Below are 23474 nucleotides of genomic sequence, written 5' to 3'. Positions count from 1 at the left end.
CTTAAGGGGGATGATGATGGAGGTTTAGATGATCATTAGGTATGATTAAGTGTGGTTTAATTTTTTACTAAGGGTACTCTTGTAAATTCACACCTAAAAAGCTTACTAAAAATAGAAAGTTTGGAATTGTTGCATTTAATTTGAAACTTTCCAAAATAGAAATTGTTGCGTTTAAAATGAAACGGAGGTAGTATAATCTATAAATCAAATAATAAAATAAGATGAAAAAGAAGTGTTGGAAATGATAACAAAGAAAGGAAAACTAAACACAATTCCACAAGTCCACAACACCCGGGTTGTGACTCCGCCCGTCTACAACACCAGCCACCACTCTTCGACCACCTACCGGCTAGTCCGCTGACCGCAGGAGTCCATAGCCAACTCTGAATTTCGTTAAGCTAATTTGTAACCTAAATGCTCAATTCCTAATGTTAATATCTTGTTGCTCAGTTCTTATTTGTGTTAATTGCTTTCTACTTTGTTATCTGTGTTTAATTTATTAAGTTTCAACAATTGATAATTTACTTGTACATGTTAAGGTTTCCAAATCAAATTATTTTTCAATTGAGAATTGATGCTTTAATTGGACTATTGACAATAATTAGTGTATTATTTTATGTAAGAGGTTGAATTGTTTGACAAAATTAGGAACATGCAGTTTGATGTGCTGAAATATGTGTAGTTGCATTAAAACGACAATATTTCGGCATTATAGGACATGGGTACGCGTATCCCCATAGGAAACGACCGAGAAGAAGTAGCCGTGTTAGAGAGGACTTGCATTAAGGACTAAGATAGAGATTGGCTTTTCTTAGGCTATCTAAGTGAAAGAATTGCATCTGTTTTAGTATCTAAAAAGAAACCGGTGTTGTTGGTAGTGAGCGGGCTTGTGAGTAGCACGGATACGGATACGGGTACAGTGACGGGTACGGATACGGAAAACTGTAAAATCAAAATTCTAAAAACGGGTACGGCTCGGATTCGGCAATAAATAAATAATATAATACATTTAATGAATAATATTACTTAAATTTGAATTTTCATAAATTAAATGGAAAGTATAAACTTATTAATTTACAGTATTTCAGTCATAATAAAAATTAGATTATTAAAAAATAATATTTCGTACTTATAACTGAACGCATTATACTCTTAAATAGACTAGAGTAGAGTTTCCTTTTTAAAATAAAGACTAGGGAGATGACAAATTGACAAATGTATTCCCCAAAGTAAAAAAAACAGAAGAAAAGAAACAAGGTGGATGACAACGGTAAAGTGTAAACAACATACTTCCTTTTCCTTATTTCTGTTCTATATGTCAAGATGGGTAGGACACCAAAAAATAGAAAAATAGAAAAAATAGAAAAAAAGAAAAAAAGAAAAAAAAGGGGTAACTATCTACTTTACTTAAGAAAAATAGAAAAAAAAACAAAATAAAAAGAAAACTACCTAATTAATTAAAAGAAATAGAAAGATAAAAAAGACACTACAAAAAGAAAACACTGAATATTTACAACACATTCAGTTATTTCTCTTTTAATTATTATTTTTTAAAAATTTAAATATTCCTAATTTAGTGGGATAAACTAATTAAAAATTCAAGATTTCTAATGTATGAGATATAATTAGCAATTATACATATAAGTATTAAATACATTTCTTTAAATGAAAACAGTTTAAGAATTCAAGAGACTTTAACTGAGGTAATAAATGCTTGATTCAATATTTTATATATCATTTTCCTTATTTTAATTTTTTACATGTACATAAAACTAGTACAGTATACTTCAGGTTACACAAGGGAGGAAAGCCGTTAAAACAGAAAATAAATATTACTCACTAGGCTAGTTCAGGTGAGAGAAGAAATCCGGCGAGGGTGGAGATAACCGGCGAGAAGAAGTCGAGGCTTGCTTCGAACTCAGAGAAGTCGAGGCTTGCTTCGAAGTTCGAACTCAAAGAAGTCGAACTTGCTTCGAAGGAGGTTGAGAGGACGATCGGCGAAGCCACCAGTGACCGGCGAGAAGAATTTCAGGTGACTTCGCACTTTTGAAGTTCAGTGAATTGAAAATTTCGAACCCTAAAACCCTAGAATCTGAATTTGGGGATTTCGAATTTCACTAAAACAGGTTGGGTACGTGGCTTTCCCCTCAAAAACGTACCCAGAGTCGGCCCATCCGTCCCCGACCCACTAGATTCGTTTTGGGTACGAATCTCAGGCGAATCCGTACCGTACCCAAGACGTACCCGGTACGGGAAACGGTGCCTAAGGTTTAAATTAAAAATCGCTCGTTCCTAATTTTCTTTTGGGTAGTTTTATATACAGCAAAAAAAAAGGCTAAATACAGCAAACCCACTAAAAGACTAACCTACCCTTTTTAAAATTTAACCCATTAAAAGACCCACCGGTGACCGGCGAGAAGAATTTCAGGTGACTTCGCACTTTTGAAGTTCAGTAAATACAGTTTGTTTGGTAGAAAGAATTTGGAAGGAAAAGAAAGGAAGTGGAAGGAAATTTATTACTTTCCAATGTTTGGTTCATCAAAAAAAATTAAGTGAAAGGAAATGGAAGGAATTGGAAGGAAAGACTCTTTAATAAAATTTCACTTTCTTTTCCTCCCAAAAGCGGAAGAATTCGAAAAGAAAGAGAAAATTTATACCAAACATAGAAAATTAAGGTTTTTTTCCTTTCTCTTCTATTCTTTTCTTTTCTCTTCCCTTCCTTTCTCTTCCCTTTCTTTCCTCCTTTTACTAGAAATGAACCAAAGTAAAACAAATTACCCACCCTCACCGTTACCCTCACCGTTACCCTCACCCTCACCCCACCCTCACCTTCACGCCAAGACCTCCACCACTCCTCATCACCTGCGAATCTGCAGCAGCGTTCGCGAGACTATAGTGGTGCCGCGCTGACCCACGCGACGACCCACCCTCCTCTTCGTGCGACGCGACGACCACGACGTTTTTGGTCGTTTATTTTGTCGGCAACTGCTCATCGGCGGGAGCATCCACCACCTCAGGTTAGTTTTCTTGAAATAACCTTTAATTATTTTGTTCTTGTAGATTTGATTTGATTCTTCAATTGGGTGTTCTTTGATTGAGATTTTTGGTGGTTGTTTGTTTGAAGAGAACTTATACTATTGAATTAGAGTATTTTTTGCTGAATTACCTGAGCATGTTTTATTGTTTGTTTGCTGAATTAAATGGCACCATTTATTTGCATTTACAGCAACTACAAACTTCTGAATTCTGAAACTTGCAATTTACCAATGTTACTGAATTCTGAAACTTGAAAGTTGGAGTTGGTATTCACGAGTACCAGGAAGCTCTTTGCAAAGGTGGGTAGGAGTTGAATCAGACCTGATTAGATTAAACTCAAAATTGATTGCATTGGATCAGCTCTTGAGATTAACTCAGTGGTGATCAGATCATGATAAGTACTATTCATTCCAAATTTTGATTTAGACATGAGTTTAACAGCCTATCTACAAAACTTAATTGGTTAGGTTTTAGGGTACCCACATTTAGACCTCCCAAAATCCCATCATAGGCAGGATAATACATGATGCTACACTACTTGTATACATTTTACACTACTTGTATGTGTCTTCTGAACTTGTAATCTGAACTTTCAATTTGCCCAGTTCATATTTTTCTTGGTCTTTTTGAAGTTTTCTTGCTCTGAACTTCCATGTGTTTGTTTTTAATTATTAAAACAATATTATAATTAACCATAGTTAAGTTAGATATAATATTAGATGCTGTATTTAGCCTTTTTTTTGCTGTATATAGCACTTATGTTTCTTTTTAGTATGGTTTATTATCCGAATTCTGGAAACCACATTTTCTTTTTGCATTGTCCAAACAGGACCTTAATTCTGTAGCAAGTTTCCTGGCTAGAATGATTCAGGAATATGCTTGATATTTTTTTTAATTACACTTATTTTCATTCATGAGCCAACTTGGTAATTGTGTAGATCTCTCTGATATGTTGAAGCTCTTGTGGCCTGCAGTTTTGTAAGAGTTGATGGAAGCTCAAAGATTGCTTTCAAGACTCTCCACTAATGGATCTGTACCATTTATCAAGGAAAAAGGAATGTTGTTTGATATATCGACTCCTTGCTTCCTTCAACCCACCAAATGGAATTCTACATTTGGTTTAGCTCCTTGTAGAATAAGGAGCAATAGAAGACAATACTTATGTGCAGTCAGCTCCTCCAAAATTCAAGATATTCCTGCTGATTTGGGACATCATAATTTGAAGCCTATGCGGAAAAGATTGGCAGTTTTTGTGTCTGGAGGAGGTTCCAATTTCAAGGCAATTCATGCAGGAACACTTAATGGATCAGTACTTGGAGATGTAGTTGTGTTGGTCACCAACAAAGGAGGTAAAATTTTTAGAGCTTTTACTTTTGCATATACAAGAACTATATCAATCTCAGAACTCTAAAAGAAACTCATTTTTTATTTACCAGAGCCTCATGATAACTATTCACTCCTCTTTTGTTGATCTACACTTTTTGTGTATGTTACATTTAGATTTTATATATCACTTGAGATTTGAGATGCTTCAAGCTCTGTGCTAATATTCTATAGTGTTCGTGCTTTCATTTAGTGTGTATCATATTTTCCAGGTTTAGCTTGTTATAACTTACTCATCTGTTAGTTATTCATTCAGGAAGCATTCAAACTGAAAATTATTCATATGCAAAAACTATAGTTGACTTAGGCATGCACCGTGTGTGAATGGCAGGCTGTGGAGGTGCAGCTTATGCAAAAGAACATGGTATACCAGTCGTTTTGTTTCCACAAACAAAAGAACCACATCAATTTTCACCTGGTGACCTTGTCACTACTCTTAGGTTAGTTTCTTCAACATGCTTTTCTTTCTTACTTTCTGGGTTCAGTATATTATTCTTCGTGAGCTCAAATAATGGCTGGTGTAACTCTTCAACCACAAGTTGGTTGAGAATCACTTATGTTGCCTGAATCTTCTTCTTTGTGCAGTTCTTTTAATAAACATGTACTATTATAACTCTTACTGGCTGCGGAAGCTTCTATTTATTGCATCTTAGGCATTGGAACTTATTGAATGACAATGTTGGTTCATCTAAGTAATAAATTTCATCTACTGGGACAAAGCAACATCAAGTGTGCAGCCTGCAAAATATGTGATTGCAGATTGCCTTTATAATTTCTAAGTCAGCTCTTCTTCTCTGAAAAGATTACTGCACTAGATATTGGCATGTCCTCTATGAAGAACGAAATCTTTGACCTCTTGGATTTCTGTCAATAGGACTTCAAATGCATCTTTTGGAGAATATGATTCAAAAAGTAGGTACTGACTTGGGTGACCGTATGCTGTAGGCCATTGTGACACACTATGACATGTTGATATGCATTAGTGCATATGATATCCTCCAAACTCTATTGTTAGGGCATACATGAAGCTTTTTTAGAGACATAAGAATTTTCTCATTGGAGATGTAATGTTGCATATGGGTGGTGTTCTTGTGATAGGGCTGCAAAAGTCCTTTGTGGCCTGGTCAGTTCTGGCTTTGGTTGGTCTCTCTGCAGTCTGCATCGTATGATTTGAGAGATCTAAGCAATGGACTTCTTAGATGACACTTATGGTGCTTGGGTGATTTAAACCCCCCCCCCCCCCCCCCCTCTCCTTTTCTTTATTGTAACCACAGTTGCTTGCTTATTTTCCAATATGCAGCCAGTGATGTAACTCCTTGGGTGGTGGGTTTCTTTGATCTTGCACTTTAAGGTCAATATGTCTTTCTTGGTATTAATTGACCAGGAAGAGGATTTCTTAACTATTTTTGGCATTTAGAAACGTTTAGAATGCATCTTACATCGGACCACAATTTTTATTGTAAGAGACTAAGAGTATAATATAATTTAAAAGATGATGTCTGGATAAGCTAACCTCTGGTTTCTGAAGTTTCATGTTCTTCCAAATGGTTCATGCTCATGTTACAGTTATTCTGGCAATCTGACTCGTAATTTAGATCTTTGAAGTGCCACTTCCATGATTCTGAGGCAGTTACGGCAGTTTTAATCTGACAACAATTTTCTTTAAGCATATTGTTTCCTTTCTCATTAAGCAAGTAATTGGTGATATACATTTGATTTCTGCGCAGGGAATTAGATGTGGACTTCATACTTCTTGCTGGATATTTAAAGCTTATACCTGTTGAGTTGGTTCAACATTTTCCTAAGCGGATACTAAATATACATCCTTCACTTCTACCAGCTTTTGGGGGCAAAGGATACTACGGGCTAAAGGTTCATAAGGCAGTTATTGCTTCTGGAGCAAGGTATTATAACAATTAGGAATTATCTCCCAGTTACCCTTGATGTATATTTTATTTGTTCTGCAAAAGTAGTAGATTTTATCTGTGTGTTTTTTGCACCTGTATGTCACATCACACTGTAGATTATTGTGAGAAAAAAGATAATGTTCGAGTAAATGCATCTCAACTTATCTGTGATTATTTCCTTATGGTTGCCTGGAATGTCCAACAGTGCATGCTGCACCTACTTGATTACTTGCGCTTAACAAAATTTCTAATTTGTGCAGATACTCTGGTCCTACAATTCATTTTGTTGACGAGGAATATGACACTGGCCGGATCCTTGCTCAGCGAACAGTGCCTGTGTGTGCTTTTGACACTCCAGAGGAGCTGGCAGCCAGGGTTCTTCATGAGGTAACTTGAACACTTTGTTATGCAAATTTCTCTGAGTATTATTTTCCCTCACATAAGCTACACCAGTATTTACATGTCCAACAAGGAACTGTAGATTCAATTGGCAACGAGCCTCTTGTTTCCTTGCGCTTAATGAGTTTCCTAATCTCTCTAACTTTTGTTACAGGAGCATCAGTTATATGTGGATGCAGTGGCAGCATTGTGTGAAGATCGGTTAATCTGGAGGGATGATGGTGTTCCGCTCATCCGTAGTAAAGCAGACCCACAACAATACAATTAGCTTAGGTTTGGCTTTTAGGATTTATACCTCAGGCCATCTCACATATTGTTCTCTCATATTATTTTTTTGCTTTTTTTGGCGGGGGAGGTCATAGATCCCTGTTTGGGTTCTATCAGATAGATTGGAACTCATATATCTCTTCCAATTGTTACCATCAAAAGCTACAAAATGGTACTAACATGCATGATAGCATGAGTACCAAATGGATCTTGGAAGGGCTTTGGGCACCAATTATTATTTACTTTTTTCTGGGTGCTGCAATAGATCTATCAGATAGAGACTAGCACTTCTTGGGGGAGGGTGTTGTTCAGTACATTGACTGACACAAGAGTATGGTGCCCTCTGTTAAGATAACAAGGTTTCAAGGATTTGATTAACAGGAAATTACATTCACTGAATTCCCTGACCATTTGGAGATTGGACAATCAAAGTTATACACTTGAATCATTAAAGTATATTATGAAGCTGTATTATCTGTCAGTAGCTCAGTAAGCAAGGATGGTGAGCAGTGTCGGTACAATAAGATTATACTTCCTCCGTTCCATAATAAGTGAAACACTTCTCTCTTTTATGCGAGAGCTTTTCTAAAGAAGTGTTTCACTTAGTATGGAACGGAGGAATTAACTAGCTAGATAGAGATCCAACGATCTTTCCACAAATATCCAGTGGTAGAACAATCTTGCTATTAAGAAACATGTACAAGTAAAGTGGAGCTTTAAGTTGTAGCCAGAATGTCAAGGTGTTTCATGAGTGAGATATAGTCCCACAATGAAGACTGGTGAGAAACTAGTAAAATACTATAATGCTTCTTTCGTATTGTAAATTTGTAATACTTGCATTATGCGAGTTAGGAAGTGCAACTGAAAAAAGAGATTAGAGCAAGCAAATGTAAAAGTTCATCAAAATTAACTAAATACCAGTGAGAGGAAAGGCCTTATACGCCCCCAGTTGTCATTTTGCTACTTTTCACCTAAAAAAGAGCTACAAATATAGTATGCTGATTAAATGCGAAAAATATCTCAGCAGTATTTCAAGACTAGTAAAAAAATCTACCCATGTCAATTCTAAATCAATAGAAGTGACTGTTACATATCTCAGATCGGGAAACCAGTAAAACCTACGTTTTGTACGTGAAACTTTGAGACCATATATTACAATTTCTTGCTGGATGCTTTCTATTTGGTAGTTGGTACATGGATTCAAAATAAGCTTTTAATGAATTGAGGTGAGTGAATGGTACAATAGTTGGCACTCATTGCTGTAAAACTATCTCTTATTTATACAACAACAACAGAAAAAGAGTGCCAAATAACTTATTCCAGCATTGATGGTGATTCTCTCTGAGTCGGACTAACACTACCTCCTCGGCTGATATTAAGTGCTCTTATTGCTTTTTGTATTTCCATTGTCATTGCACTGTCTACACTACCTGATGATAGCTTCTTATGTGATTTTTGCAAATGAAGTTTTAGTGAGCTACTGCTCAATCCGACGTTTTTCCCACATATCGGGCAAACTTTCATGGAAGGCTTCCTCTGTTGCCACTCCATTGAAACCTTCCCATGCAATCTTTTATCAACGTCTTGCAAAATCTTAGCAAACCCATCATTGGGTTGGGCTCGCCGGTGGACTTTCTTTAGGATGTTCCATGCCTCTAACAAAGTTGAGTTCCTGTACCCAAATAAACTTGTTAATTACATCTCAGAATCCTATAACCAGACGAGTGTCTATATAGGTATTGTTTCCCTTTTGATGAGGTTGCGGAGGCATAAATCTATGTAAATCTATTAAAAGGTGTTCCTAACAAGGAACGGTGCCACATAACGCTCTCTCTAAGGGCGTTCTACTTCATGTAATCCATGTACAATAAAAAAATATTAGAAATTGCATAGTATAAGCTTTGATCTTGTGACATCAAGTTCTTATACTAAAGTTTTAACCACTAGAGCAAGTGGTATTTAGTGTTATTATTTTAAAGTAAAATATTAGTAAATGAAAATTTCTTTGGCTCTCTAATATGCACATGAAAACATAAGATAAAAAAAACTAGTTTATATTATAAGTTGTTATTAGCTAGGCTCTCTGATATGCACATCAAAACTTAAGATCAAAAATACCAATGAAGATCAACACTCAGAGAGAGTAGTCAATTAAGTGCCATGACAAGCATTTGAGTCATAACTTTGTAAATGTACTCCCTTTTGTTTTTTTTTTTTTTCCTGAATGGAGTAATTATGACCAACATATAACAAAAAAATATTTACTGTGGATCTTGTTGTATTCGTGAGTGTATTTTCAGAAACAGCAAGCTCTTCTTATTGTTATGGATAAGTAATCAAAGATATTTATGGTTATACGTCGCATTGGAAATTGTTAAAAAGCAACCAGAGATAAAAGAGAGTATGGTAGGAACACAGAGAATTTCTGGTTTGACTTACTTCTTGAGCATGAGATAGGCAAGAACCAGTGTTGCGCTTCTACTTCTTCCTTCAAAGCAATGAACCAACACCTTCCCATTAGCTCTCTCAACACCATCTATGAAGTCGCAAGCTTCATTGAAAATTGTACTGATGTTTGAATCTTCCTCGTCACTAATCTGTCCCATAAAGTAATACTATATGATAAAAGGGGAATCCTCAAATATAAAACTAGCATAGCTTATAATATTATTGTAAAGGAAGCACATATGCAACATGAACAAATTTTGATCCAAATGCGACGTCACAGAGAACGCAGTTACCCATTAAAAGATATTCACTGCTAATTAGTACTGCAGCAAATATTTTCATGTTTGAATTTGTCTTTTTACTAATGCTCAGAAGCTTGTGTCGACTAAGATGATACCTTCACATTTTCATATATTACTTTTTTCAACTGAGAAACAACGAAGAATCTCTCTCTCCCACCCAGAAAGGGAAAAAAATTAGAAAGAAACAAGCAAAACAAGAGGGAAAAGATTCGACCCTTGTATATGTATAAAGAAAAAAAAGAAAGATCTATCAATCAATATGCTACTTAGGCCGATTGAAAAGATAGACAAGTTAAATAACAAAGTGTGGAACACAAAGGCGACTCTATACAAAAGCGCATAATTCGTTGAGGGAGGGAGACTGGGAGGTCACTTACAGAAAAGTTCCGATATTCAAACAAGTCAGGGAACTGTGAGTCTGACTGTCCAATTTCGTTTGAACAAAGGCAGAGAACATGTGTGATTCCTAGATGCTGGAGAGTGTATACAGATCTAGCAGCCAGTGCTCCACTTATGAACAAATGATTTGTAATTAAAGATGGCTTCTCTGTGTTAGCAGCATCAGAGATAAGCGATATCCTCTCAAGGATATGCTCCAGCCTGACCTGCAATTTTCACATATATACAAAAGTGTGAGATTCAGAAGTTGGCTACTCTTATAGGCTGGAAAGATATGTATACAAGTGGTTCAAACCTTCAACTCATAAGCATCAACCACAGTGTTGTGATCACTTCCTTCAAAAAAACCAGGATTAAAATTATTTTCCTGGCATAGTCTGACTACATCACTTCGCAGAATTTCATTCCATTGTTCCAGTTCTTTGCTCAATTCAGCATCAACCTAATTACAGAAACCTTTCAAAATTGCATGAATGCAAACCCTACATTTCTTAAGCTTAACTGGACTTTGCAAGAAATTTTTCTGAAAGATTTCACATAATATTGATTGAAGTAAAATAAAACCATATCACTAACTTGCAGTGAAGTGAGGTCAGTTCAAAAGAAAGCTATTGGTAGTACTCCTATTCTCACAGAACATATTCTGAAATAGTGAAAGGGAATTGTGAATTCCAATTCTTTCTGCTAGAAGTTCAAAAATTTAACGTGGCTGCACCAGACTCTCATTTCAAAGAAATAGCATGCAATAAGTTGCATAACTCTTTGTACATATTTTCTGAACTTGTAAACACCTATCCAGAAATAACCCCCACACATTTTAGAGAACTTGAAACTACAAAAGGGGATTTTACTGAACTCAAACAAATCACTGACGCAGAAGTTACCAATTTGGTCACCAGAACAAACCAATAACTCTCTTGAGCAGGTCAGTTAATTCTTCTGAACTAATATGTAAGTTGCTTAGCAGTCACTACTAATAATAGCTTGACACTAACCTTGGCGTATTTATGGAAGTCCCGGAGTTTTGTTGTCAAACGCAAGCAACGAAGAGGCTCACCACTCCATTTTGCATGCTTTCCTTGGTAGCTTTCTCGTGCACTAGGAGAAGTAGAGTCGGGAGAATCTTTAAATCCTGAAGAACATTGCTTATATGCAGTTCTCTGCATATCAGTGTCATTTAAGACAGGAGTATTATCATTTGCTGTGTGATCCTTGGTATGTGAAGCGGGAGAAGGGCAATGGACTCCAATAGACATTGGTGTCTCAGGGACCATGAAATCCTCTTTATCTGATTCCCCCGAGGAATTTCGGTTAACTATACTCATAAAAGTGCGCAAAACTGAATCAAGTTTTTGGTTCAGTGTAAGCAGGAACATATGAAAACCCTGCAGGTCTCGCAGAGCAGCACGAAACCCACTCCGAAATGCTTGGACAATGGACCTCATGTCAGTAGAGCATGAATCCTTCAGCTTATCAGCTTCGGGATACCCAAATTTTCCTCCAGTTATTTCATGTAGTAAAGTTGAAGAATATGCGGAGCTATTCAGAAGCAGCTCCACCAGCCTTGGATAATTTGTTTGGTCATTTGCACGTTTCCCAGCTGGAGGTCGGCGAGGAACACCAGAGTCAATTGCCACAATATTAAAATCATGATCACCCATTTCATGCATATGTTGATCATCCACAGGTACTCTACTGGGTCTTGGAGATTCCATCACATCAGAAAGATCAGATTTCATCGAGTTCATTCCAGCATTTTGGGAGTCCAATCTACTATCAACAGAATTTGCCCTTCTCTCCTTCTGCAGAGCCCTGACCACTCTTGGTCTGTACCTTCTCATTGCAGAATCATATGCATCCTCCAACAAGTCCCTATTTGCAGAGGCATTTTTGTCAGCAAACAATAAATTAGCACAGTTGCCGCGCCAGCCTAACTGCTTACAAGGTAATCTGTCTTCGTTTCTAATAACAAGGTCTAGCATCAAAATCCTCCCAAGAGCTGATGCTACCTTCGCTGCCGAATCTGGGGAATTGAATGCATTTTGGTTCTCCAACAAAGGAGAGCCATGTACATAACTGCAAAACAACAGTTGCCTTTGAGAAGATAGCATTTAAAGCTTCTAATGAGAAGACAAAAGACTTGCAGTGTGTATTATTTACTTTCCTAGTTCCCATCCAATAGTCTCCGGAGATTGTGAGAAGAGATAGACTGTGAAAATAGAATAGCCTATATTCATTTGAGTTCATTGGCTTCAGTAGCTGGGGTAGACTGACAAAAAGCTAGAATAAATTATCAGAAACTTCCTGCTTTAGAAGTTGCTGACAGTATCAAGCCATCTAGTTCGGAATGATTATGGATAGGGTCTTGGACTCTTATGTATACTCTACCGTAATCAATAGGTAACCCTTACCAAGAGTCCAAAACCCATTAAGTCTAGTGGGTCTTGGGTCTAAAATGGTCATGTACTTAACATGTTCAAGTTTTCGTATTGCCTATTTTGATGTATATAATGTGCAGCGAACCAACGATTCAACATTGATAAGAAAATTCAATTAAAAGGCCTAGTAAGCAATAACCACCCAAAACATCCTAGTCCATACTTGTATTACAATCTAGGTCTCGTAGATGCATACATCTAAATTCGCAATAGTTTAGTGCCCACCGCGTGCTAATGTTGGAGTCTGAAGAGCCGCCTTGGTGATGAGTTGTAAAGACTTGAGACTGAAAAGTAATAAAGAGAGAGAAATGAGGCGAGGTCTGATTTGGGTGAATACTTAGACGATGGCGATTTTGTTTATGTTGTACATAGGCCTGAGGATAGGATAAGCTTGAGTTTTCTTGTATCATATGTCAATATTAGGCTTAAGCGGGTCTACGAGTAGGGTTTCAAATGGCTGTTGGGGTCTAGAACATCAACCATAACCTAAAAGAGAACACTTAAACCCAGATCCTACTTAGATCCATAGGGAATTCAAAATTTCAACAGTGTTACCCTAAATGTAGTTTAGGGATAGGGCCAAGCTTGTTCGTGTAGGGTCATGGACTCATAGCCTTCTATACTTATGACTATTGATTTGGGTGAATACTTAAACGACGGCGATTTTGTTTATGTTGTACATAGGCCTGAGGATAGGATAAGCTTGAGTTTTCTTCTATGTTAATATTAGGCTTAAGCGGGTCTATGAGTAGGGTTTCAAATGGCTGTTGGGGTCTAGAACATCAGATGCTGAACCATAACCTAAAAGAGAACACTTAAACCCAGATCCTACTTAGATCCATAGGGAATTCAAATTTTCAACAGCCTTACCCTAAATGTAGTGTAGGGATAGGGCCAAGCAAGTTCGCATAGGGTCATGGACTCATAGCCTTCTATACTTATGATTATTGATTTGACTCCCCCCCCCTTCTTGTTAGTTGTTAGATGTACTAGTAAGATTTTCATAAGCAAACTTTTCAAAGGATGATATTTCTGGACATGCCATGTCCACAAACGCATTATAAGGAGGGCATACTTCATTAAGAGAAGGCATCGGCTCAGTTCAAGAGCTTCAAGAAGTTCAGAGCATGTCATTTCACCAACTTCATCTCTTTCCAAAACAGCTCCAGATCTAGCTTTTTCAGCAGCCTCCTTTATCCGCAGCCATTCTGAGCTTGTATTATGGATGACTCTTGCCTACAATGAAAAAAAATTCAAAAACAATTCATTCAGCCACCAATCTAATATAGACAAATGTAACAGAAGACAACCTGAGGAATTCGAACTCCTAGCCATTTTGCAAATTCATAGCCAAGGCGTTCTGATTGTGTCGCCATTCTTGAAGATGAAAACTTGACCACAGCAGCAGCTTCTCTAACTTTGCAATCATCTTTGACAGGTTGATTGAAAAAAGCAAAGAAGACAACTCCTCCAGAATTGACAGTTACCTAAATCAATGAAATTGTAGAACATAAATGGCTAAAATAAATAAATAATAACTTAAGGCAAAATTATAAATGCTGATGGATCATCCGTTTCTCAATATAAGGCGTAAATATTACAGTATCAAAGCTACTCTGACCTCCCGCAACCAAAAGAGAGAGAGAGAGAGTGAGAAGGAAAACGTACAAGGAATAAATAACAGAATACAAACAACACATATGATCAACTAAAGGAACTAACTATTTAGATGATTTAAATGTATGCAGATCCTGAAAAATAACATATCTTGATAATAAGACATAAGTGCCAATCATTCAAGCAGCAGATGAGTTATATAACAATCTCCAAAATCAATACTCTTTCCTAATAGAAAGAGGGGCTTACTCTTCTCTGTAGGAGACATATTAGAGGCTATCAGACACAAGTAAAACAATTTGGAACAGTTATGATTGTGAATTTGAACCAGAGATAGACATAAGAGAAAATAGGAAGTTACACATAAAAAAGAGATATAGAAAAAATGATAGTAACATTCTTTCAGTTCAATAATACCATTCCTAAAACATGCATCACTAACATTTCTTATAAGTTTACCTCTAGTGCTTTACTCATATCGTCATCAGAATGTTCAGTGCTGCCACTGTGCTCTGTGTGATGAAGTGAGAAGAGGTTGTCCCAGCAGAAGGAGCTTGATTCAATGTCCAACATAGCAGCTTTACCAAGCTTTTCCCACAAATTGATTTCAGTAGCTTGCTCAGATTCCGAATTATCTTTTGAGCCAATATCTAATTCCCCTGCTCTGTGTCGTCAATTACAACATTAAACATGCTTCCTAAGTTAAGATTAATTTGTCACAAAGTTTACCTCATCAATGAATTCAACTACACTCCTACACCGTTACAAAAGAGTGAAGAAAGAACAGAATTTAAATTATAATATCATAGCACAATACCAGCATGTCATACAAAAGCAACTCCTTTACTCAAACTTAATTCTATCAAAATCAGTTTTACAGGTCCAAAATATGGTTCCTCAAACGACTAAAGAGTGAACAGTAAATGTGTTCCCGCATTTGTCCGAAAAGGCTATAAAATATCATTTACAAAGTGAATAGGACAGCAAGCCCCACATATAAGAATAAATATGACAGGTCACTGAATCCTCCTTTATCATGAAACAACATCATGATGTTTCCATTTTCCAGCATCACAAGAAGCTATTAACTAACCCAAAACATGTTGATTATCCTCAAAGCCGAAAAAAGATATTAGCATTTAGCACAATTAGGTGTTCATTGTCTGTTCAGCAATCCCGAACAGCATCATAATAATATTATGACCATTATTTTTCATAGGTGTAGCTCAGAACATGATACCTCTGCACTACAGTTTTATTGGACTGACAAACTGAGTTAAGATTAACCAGCCATCTCCACCACATAACTGAATCAGCTTTCTCTATGCATATAAAGAGCCTTCAAAAGGATCCCCCTCATTGCTACCAGGAGATAATGTAATGGAAAAACCACTATTTATTAAACTTGCAACTTGACTTAAAAAAACCTCCTTAAGTAAATCTAGAAAAAATAGAACACATAATCTAGTGGAAGATTGAGAGAATTTCAGAGAAAGCTATTGATCTTCGGCGCCAATTCCATTAGATCTGCATCACTACTACTTTCAAACATTTGAAATTCAAAAAATCGAATCGAAGATGCAAGAACAATTGTTATCTTTCAGCATTGCTTGTAAGTTAAACAAATCTATCATTTGGAGTGATTAAAAAGATATGTATCTCCTTATCATTGCCACCTTTGCAATGACTTCCTTCTTTTTATTTCCTTAGTATCACTAGCTCCATAGTCAATATGAGTTTGTACCATTTTCCTAGAAGTTGATCAATGCTTAGTAAAATCCGAAACAGTTTAGGCACATAAATTGCGTATGAAATAGAAATATTGTACTCTCTTCAATTAGATATCAGTATTATGATTACCCGACACAGGATTTAAGACCTATTTTATATTAAAAAATTCTTCTCCTTAAATTGTCTCATCCAAGCTTGAAAATGTCTCCCTCAAGTGATTATTGCATCCTTATCAAGTTATCAAACAGAAATGCTCCATATGCAACTTGTTAACAAACAAGCAATAAGTGTTTCTCCGGTTCCACTGCATTTGTGCTTTCCTTGTAACTTGGTTCGACATTCTGAACCCTAATAACCAAACTACTTATATATGTGAAATTACATGTTGGACCAGCACATTTAAGGTCATTTTCCCACCTTTTCCCAATATTGTCCCAGTTGGAATCTTGGAGAGCAAATATTTTCTCTTCCTCAACTGCAACCAAGTCCACAACCTCACCACGTTCATTTCCACCATGGTTGGTTAAAAAAATTTCAGCTTAGCAAACCATGTGGAGAGTTAAAAAGGTTGGTGTAATTATTCATTTGCTGTTCATGTATAAGTCTGAAATTCCTATGAGGCCGTCACAACAGGTCCCAACTTTCACATCAAGGATCACATGGATATTTATATTCTCCATTGATCATTTACAACCTCTCCATCAACCCGCATTTGGTTAAATTATGTATTGAACAAGATCAGAATATGTAGTGAAATATTATGAATTACCTGTACATAAACTCTAAAAATCACTTCCAAAAGTTGTAATCTTGTACACAGTGCTAAACATGTCTAACTCTATCATCACCATTGTACAACTTCTGCAAAATATACCATTTTGCACATGATAATCCTGTTCTTTATTAAGAGACGCAAACATAATTGAGTCAGTAACATCTTCGAAACACTTCCTCACCAATTCCTGAAGATATTGAATTCAAAACTATACATTTAGCCAAATCATCACAACTTTGTACCCTCAACCATGGAAGTGGTAGCTGCCATGATCTTCATGAAAATGTTTTTGAGGTTCTAGATTGTCTTTTTCATTTTGTATATTTTCCATAATACTTATACGTTTTGATCATTAATCTCCCACAATATATAGACCTTGAGTTAAAGTGATAAACATATAGTACATTTCCATCTCCATCAATCTAATCACTAAAAGCAACTATTATTCAAGTTACAAAATAAGGGGTAAAGTCATTGGCACTACTAAATGATCCAACTAACGACCAAATGTAATTTCGCACACAAGATCATCAAATAATCATTGACAACACAAAGACGAATAAATTTAGTAATATGGAATTGGAAAGAGAAAGTACCTTAAGGGCATAGCAAGACTTAAACTCGGGGGGCGATGAGGGAAGCCAGAGGACCGATACTGAGAGGTTCGCTTACGAACCAATTCCAACCATTGTGTAAACCTGTAAGCTGGACCTGCAGTCAAGTCCCCCAGCATATACAGCACCTGTATTAAGTTCAATCATTCAACAAATCTCATTTTTTCCATTCAAATATCCAATTTCCCCAATCAACAAATCAAACCCATTAAACAAAACCCAAATCAAGAAGATGGACGAGAAAAACACACAAACCCTAGAAGTGACAGTAAGAGGCAAAGGGGTTTCAGGCTCATCAAATCCCAGGTCAAATTCTTTGCTTTCTCTTTGATCTTCGTCTTCTCTCTCCTGCAATTTCGGCATATATACGTCTCAAGATACCAATTACCCAATTCAAATCTAAATAAGATAAGTTGAAATCTAGCAAATTTCAGTAAAATAGACCTTAATTTGCCAGAAAAATTGTTACTTTATATGCGAAAAATGGGGAAAAAATAAATAACAAATTTATACTCATTAGATAAAGCGAGAATTTTTAGGGAAGAGGAAAAGAAACCTGGAGCATGGGAATGATGATTGACTCGTGATTTTGCTCTTCAACCGTCATTTTTTGGTTTTTTTGAAAATGATTGATTAAAAAAAAAAGAGCAACTGAAATTCAGACAACTGTCAGTTGCTCTTCAACGATGTGTTTTGGAGAAAATGGAAGAAAGTCATTAGTTCCCGCTTATTTTGGGGAAAAACGATGATCCAGTAGACTAGTAGTACTATGAGATTTTGAGTTGTGAGTGAGAGAAAGAGGAAGAGAGGATTACCAGATTTTTAGATCTCCTACATACAAGTTTACAAGACCACAACCAGAAATGGCGGGGTAATGCACTCTTTTTTAAATAAAAAATATATATGTACTCACTTCTTTTACTATTTGATCCGTTTTAAAGGAAATATGGGGTGAAATGATACAATTTATTAATTAATTTTAACTTCAATTTATCGCTATTATATAAAGAAAAATATAGTCAATTGTGATCTTGTTAGATTCGTCTCGATGCATATTATCAAATTATAATTTTTTTTAAAATTGTTTTGTGTGTGTACAACTAAAGATATTAATGACTAAAGAAGCACATTGGATTGGTGCGTGAAAAAACAGACATTTCATTTAAAACAGAACAGAGGAAGTATATATTTTTCTTACCAAGTGATTGATAGTAATCCGATCTTTTTAAAAAGGAAAAAACTTAAATGGATCGATGCATACTACTATGTTATTAGTGTGTACCAGATTTGTAATTGATATTAGGATAACTTCATATAGTGAGTTTTTTTTTATAGAGATATAGTGTACTTAAAAACAATATAGTGATATTATATGTAATATAATAGAGGATTTAATTTTAATATAATGTTTAACATGCTGGAGGACGATGTAGGTTGTGTAGTATATATCGTGACACATGCTTTAATAAACATATAGAAAGATGTAATTTATGCATGATAGAGTAAGTGTCTAAATGATATAGTGAGTGTCTAAATAATAAAGCGAGTTTCTGCATGATGTATATATATATATATATATATATATATATATATATATATATATATATTGATAAGGAGAGAAAATTAGGGGGTGTCGACACAAGAGACACCCCCTAAAGCACCCCTAAGGGTGGTTACAATAAGCTTCAAGTACAGAAATAACGAAGAAAAAAGGAGCACTAAGGAACTCGAGTAAATGCTCTGCTGCAGCATCACGCCATCTCCCCAGGCCCAAATCGACTTCGAACCCTTCACGAGGGGCAAGACAAGCACCACCGAAAATGAATAAGCTCCCAATCTTCACAAGAGAAGCACAATTACTTGAGGCCACAAGATCAACCAAAAACTAACCAACTAAAAAAACAAGAACTAAATAAAAGAGAAAATACATAAAAACATAAAAAGAAATAAAGCCCAGAAACCAACTACAATGCGAACACGATCACCGCCAATGAGACACCGGTGACCACGAACCACCGCGAGAACAAAACCAGAGATCTACCACTCGCCGGATCCACCGCAAACACGACCACCACGAATGAAACTATGGCAACACGACCACCAGAGACCAGCCAAAATGGGCGAAAAAGATTATGCATGATATATTGAGTGTCTAAATAACATAGTGTATTATTTAGAAATGATGTAAATTCTGAATGATATAGTGAGTTTCTTCATAATATCCAGCCAAAATGGGCGAAAAAGATTCTGCATGATATATTGAGTGTCTAAATAACAGTGTATTATTTAGAAATGATGTAAATTCTGAATGATATAGTGAGTTTCTTCATAATATAGTGGGTTTTTGAATTATACAATGGATGGCTTTGAAATATTGTAGTTTTTGCATGATATAGTATATTTCTGAATGATATGATGAGTTTATGTATGATATAGTGGGTTTTTGCATGATATAATAGGTTTTTGAATGATATAGTGGATTATTTAGAAAAGATACATGCTTCTGGCTTGGTGCACACTAATGTTAACGTGAACCGGGTCCAGTGGTGTCAGATTATTTTAATAAATATGAAATTGAATATACTAGTCCTTGTAGTTTTTAAGTAGATGTTTCACTTTGATTTTAAAAATATTCATAGATTCAACAAAAATCATATTTTTTTTTTACAAATGTAAATAAACCAATGTATGCATACAAGAGAATTTATTTAACATATATTTTCAAATTTTGATAATCTTTTTTACTAATGAATAATTAGGGATACAAAGAGTACTGGATGATGTGGGTTTCAATTAATGACACTTTTGTATCAGATATATTTATCTATTTAACCATATTTTTTATTAGTTTATGTGTATTTTTCAGTTTATGGCATAGAGTGAACTTTTCAGTTGATGTCACAAACTAAACTTATCAGATGTCATAAATTAAGCTTCCTAGATTACGGGGTGAGCCGTCGTGGTTACTGAGATGAATCATCCACGACTTTTCATTAGAGATATTAATAGTCAAATTTGTACATTAACAAATGCGCAAGTCAAAATGAAGCATGTATGTAAAAAAAAAAGAGTATTAAACAAAATAAATCTCCCCTTATTTGATATGCTAAAGTGTGCTACCTCTGTCTAAAACCATGACCCTCAACATTTCAAGGGGCCGTTACTTTTTTTAAAAAAATTCGTTTGATTTGTACTAAATTTTTTCTTCAAACAATTTGGTTTAGTTTTTATTCAAAAAAAAAATGGAAAAAAAACATAACCAAATCGAATTTTACATATGCTACATGAGTCTTGGATATTTTAAAGGATATTAAGCCCATTTTCTTACAAACCCATTTTCTAACTCTCCTAATAAAACATAACACGTTCACACACCAAAATCCCTCACTCTATGTAACACTCGATGCTTTTGGAGTCGAGTCTATCGTCATCAATGCGCATCCGGGACCAACAACTATTCACAATAACCAACACAAATTCTTTTTTCGCATTTTTTCCTCACTATGCATTCCGAGAAACTTCCTATGAGGTCGCCAATTCCTAGACTACTCGTAGCCAAGCTCACTCAACTTTAGAGTAACTAATTAAAGATGAGCTCCTTAAAGAAAGATGCATCTTGTTGGAATGAGTAGCCTACTCAATCACTTTGAAACAATCATGAGGGGTATTATATACACCCCCATCTGACTATTTGAGGACAACAACACAACTGTTGCAACTAGGGCTGTGCACTTTTGGATCGGGACTGGAATTCGGATCGAAAAATTCCATCCGGTCCAAAATCGGTCCGGATCGAATTTTTTTTTTGTAAAAATAGCTTTGAAGGTTAAAAAAAAAGTTTAAAATTTAGAAAAGTTAAAACATCTTCTTTATTTCTTTTGATTATTCATTTTAGAATTATTAGTTTTTAATCTATTAAATTTATAAACATGTTTAAACCTAAGCAAAAAAAGTTTTTTTTGAATAAAAAAATACAAATTCCGATCCGGTCCCGGTTCAAAAAAATTCAAATTCCGGTCAAGGTCCACCGCTCTGATCCTGGACCGGTGCACACCCTTAGTAATTGGAACCGAAGACTCCACATATTCAGCCACAATGACCTTTGGATTACCCTAGCCAGGAAACTAATCATATATTCGGCCGAAGCCGGTGATATAACCCCGTAATCCTCACCCACTAGGCACCTGACCTTTGACGATCAGCACGTAGTAGCAGGGTTACTTTGGTACCATTTGTAACACCCGACTCTTATAGCCGAGTCTATCGTCTCCAATGCGCATCTACAGCCAACAATCGTCCTCAATAGCCAATACTATCAAGTTGTTGTAGAGGTGATTTTTGGTGCAACTGTTTTGGAACATAAGGAAAGAAATAACCCTTTAACTCATCCATATTCATACCCTTCAACACCTCTAACTCCTTTAAAACCTCCTCCTACATATCCATAACTTTCAAGCCTAGATCAATCACAATCGAAAACCAAAATTAAAGGTAATATAATATATAATGATAATACACACATAAATGTAAACTAAGAATTGATTTTACAAGAAATGCTTAAATCATAATATTTAGAACATTAATGGTAGTATATTTATATTAAAAAAATAGTACTTAAAAACCCTAACATATGATTTGATTAAAAGCATATTATAATAGTGTTTTTTTATTTCAATATCCTACAACATTGATACATGTACTATTTTTTTCCCTAGATATAAAATTGTAATATGAAACGATTCTATATTTGACAAAGCTCGTGATTTTACCCAAAATATAATGAAAGGTAAGGATTGTTTTAAATTGAAACTAAAACTACTAACAATAATCACCAAAAGATGCATGAGTTTATACACAATTATACATAGGAGTGTACACAAACCGGTACGGACCGTAATTTGGACCGAACCGGACCGGAGATTTAGGTCCGGTTGTCGGTCAACCGAATATCGAGATTCTGGTCCAGCGGTCCGGTCTGGTCCAAACCCGAAAAATTCCAGTCTAGATCGGTTGGACCGAAATTTCTATTATCTTAGTAAAAAAAGTTTATATGTTAAAAAAAATTAAAAGGTAGAAAGTTAGAAACTTAAAAGCCTACTATTTATTCTTTTAGGATTATTGTTATTAAAATTATTAATTTTTAATGTATAATTTATAAATATATTTAAATAAAATTAAAAAATTTAAATTTCGATCCAAGAGGCCCAAGACCGGACCGGAAAAATTCCGGTCTCGGTCCAAGATAATTCCGGATTTCGATCCTGCGGTCCGACCGGTTCCGATTCCTGTCCTGAACTGATGCACACCTCTAATTATACACACATGATTGTAAACTAAGAATTGATTTTACCCAAAAACTTATGAAAGTTAAGAATTGTTTGAAATTGAAGCTGTAATTAACAATAATTACCCGAAGCAAGCGGCGAGTTTCATCAAATCTGACAAAACCTAGGTTTTGTCAGTCTACGTCTTCTATAGTCCTAGGTCCCTTGATATGCTAGGGGTAAATTGCTTTTGTGAAGAGCCAACAAACTTATAAATATCACAAATTCTTAAGTGTAGCTGTTGCAACATAATTTATTGTGTAACAACGCATGAGCCACCGCTTCTTTTATAAAAAACACAAATAACATTTACATCAAATTCATGTTATTTATTTGAGGGCAAAATGTTTTTGAAGATTTTTTTTTTCAAAGGGATGTATTAGGTAGATCATAATTAACATAATCAAGTACCTTATTTTCAATATGATAAAAAAATATAGTCATGTGGGATCTTGTTGGATTCGTATCAATGAGTGCTTTATTAATATTTAATTATTATAATTTTACTAATACACAATGAAAGATATTAAGTTCAAAGACGTACATTGGCAAACGTGCAAGTCAAAATAGGAAGACAAAAAGAAACAGAGAGAGTAATCTCTTAATAGGAATTTACAATAAGTAATTTCTTTACAATAAGAATTTACGATACCGACATAAGAATTTACAATAAATAATTTCCTTACAATACCAAAATAAAAATTTTCAATAAACAATTTACCATAAGTGATTCCTTTACAATAGTAATTTACAAGATCAATTTAAAAGTTTACAATAAATAAGAATTCACAATAAAAGATAATCAAATTTTGTATAAAGTTTTCATAACTAAAT

The 23474-nt window shown here is 35.3% G+C and overlaps 2 protein-coding genes across 9 annotated transcripts; one reads left to right on the top strand and one right to left on the bottom strand.

Annotated features, from left to right (window-relative positions):
- Positions 1–2780: 2780 nt before the first annotated feature.
- Positions 2781–7391, top strand: LOC104893907 (phosphoribosylglycinamide formyltransferase, chloroplastic). 2 transcript variants are annotated; one of them, XM_010680042.4, is made up of 6 exons: positions 2781–3017; positions 4011–4385; positions 4751–4859; positions 6147–6323; positions 6587–6713; positions 6880–7391. In XM_010680042.4, exons 2-6 carry the CDS (start codon positions 4025–4027, stop codon positions 6991–6993), a joined length of 888 nt encoding a protein of 295 aa, XP_010678344.1. In that variant the 5' UTR covers positions 2781–3017; positions 4011–4024; the 3' UTR covers positions 6994–7391. The 2 variants fall into 2 exon arrangements, with proteins under 2 accessions (XP_010678344.1, XP_048500433.1); XM_048644476.2 differs by having other exon boundaries at positions 3975–4385.
- Positions 7392–8130: 739 nt separating this feature from the next.
- LOC104893905 (dual specificity protein phosphatase PHS1) lies at positions 8131–18195 on the bottom strand. 7 transcript variants are annotated; one of them, XM_048644471.2, is made up of 11 exons: positions 17873–18194; positions 17572–17664; positions 17299–17444; positions 14656–14860; positions 13890–14066; positions 13655–13815; positions 11137–12217; positions 10437–10583; positions 10120–10347; positions 9432–9607; positions 8131–8664 (listed from the first exon to the last, which is right to left on the bottom strand). In XM_048644471.2, the coding sequence occupies exons 1-11, from the start codon at positions 17921–17923 to the stop codon at positions 8307–8309; spliced, it is 2823 nt and encodes a 940-aa protein (XP_048500428.1). In that variant the 5' UTR covers positions 17924–18194; the 3' UTR covers positions 8131–8306. The 7 variants fall into 7 exon arrangements, with proteins under 7 accessions (XP_048500428.1, XP_010678343.1, XP_048500430.1 ...); XM_010680041.4 differs by having other exon boundaries at positions 9432–9589; positions 17873–18193; XM_048644473.2 differs by lacking the exon at positions 17873–18194 and adding an exon at positions 16697–16820 and having other exon boundaries at positions 17299–17413.
- Positions 18196–23474: the final 5279 nt, after the last annotated feature.

The sequence above is a fragment of the Beta vulgaris genome, chromosome 5 (assembly GCF_026745355.1).
Source record: "Beta vulgaris subsp. vulgaris cultivar EL10 chromosome 5, EL10.2, whole genome shotgun sequence".
Lineage (NCBI taxonomy): Eukaryota > Viridiplantae > Streptophyta > Magnoliopsida > Caryophyllales > Amaranthaceae > Beta > Beta vulgaris.
This window is presented reverse-complemented; position numbering and strand designations above follow the sequence as displayed.

Bases quoted from the DNA above. Each gene is read 5' to 3' on its own strand.
- LOC104893907 (XM_010680042.4), top strand. From the start codon at position 4,025: ATGGAAGCTCAAAGATTGCTTTCAAGACTCTCCACTAATGGATCTGTA. The intron at 4,860-6,146 runs GTTAGTTTCTTC...ATTTCTGCGCAG, and splicing joins GACCTTGTCACTACTCTTAG to GGAATTAGATGTGGACTTCA. The intron at 6,714-6,879 runs GTAACTTGAACA...CTTTTGTTACAG, and splicing joins CAGCCAGGGTTCTTCATGAG to GAGCATCAGTTATATGTGGA.
- LOC104893905 (XM_048644471.2), bottom strand. From the start codon at position 17,923: ATGACGGTTGAAGAGCAAAATCACGAGTCAATCATCATTCCCATGCTC. The intron at 14,861-17,298 runs GTACTTTCTCTT...TTGACGACACAG, and splicing joins AGTCTTGCTATGCCCTTAAG to AGCAGGGGAATTAGATATTG. The intron at 9,608-10,119 runs GTAAGTGACCTC...TTTATCATATAG, and splicing joins TTGAATATCGGAACTTTTCT to TATTACTTTATGGGACAGAT.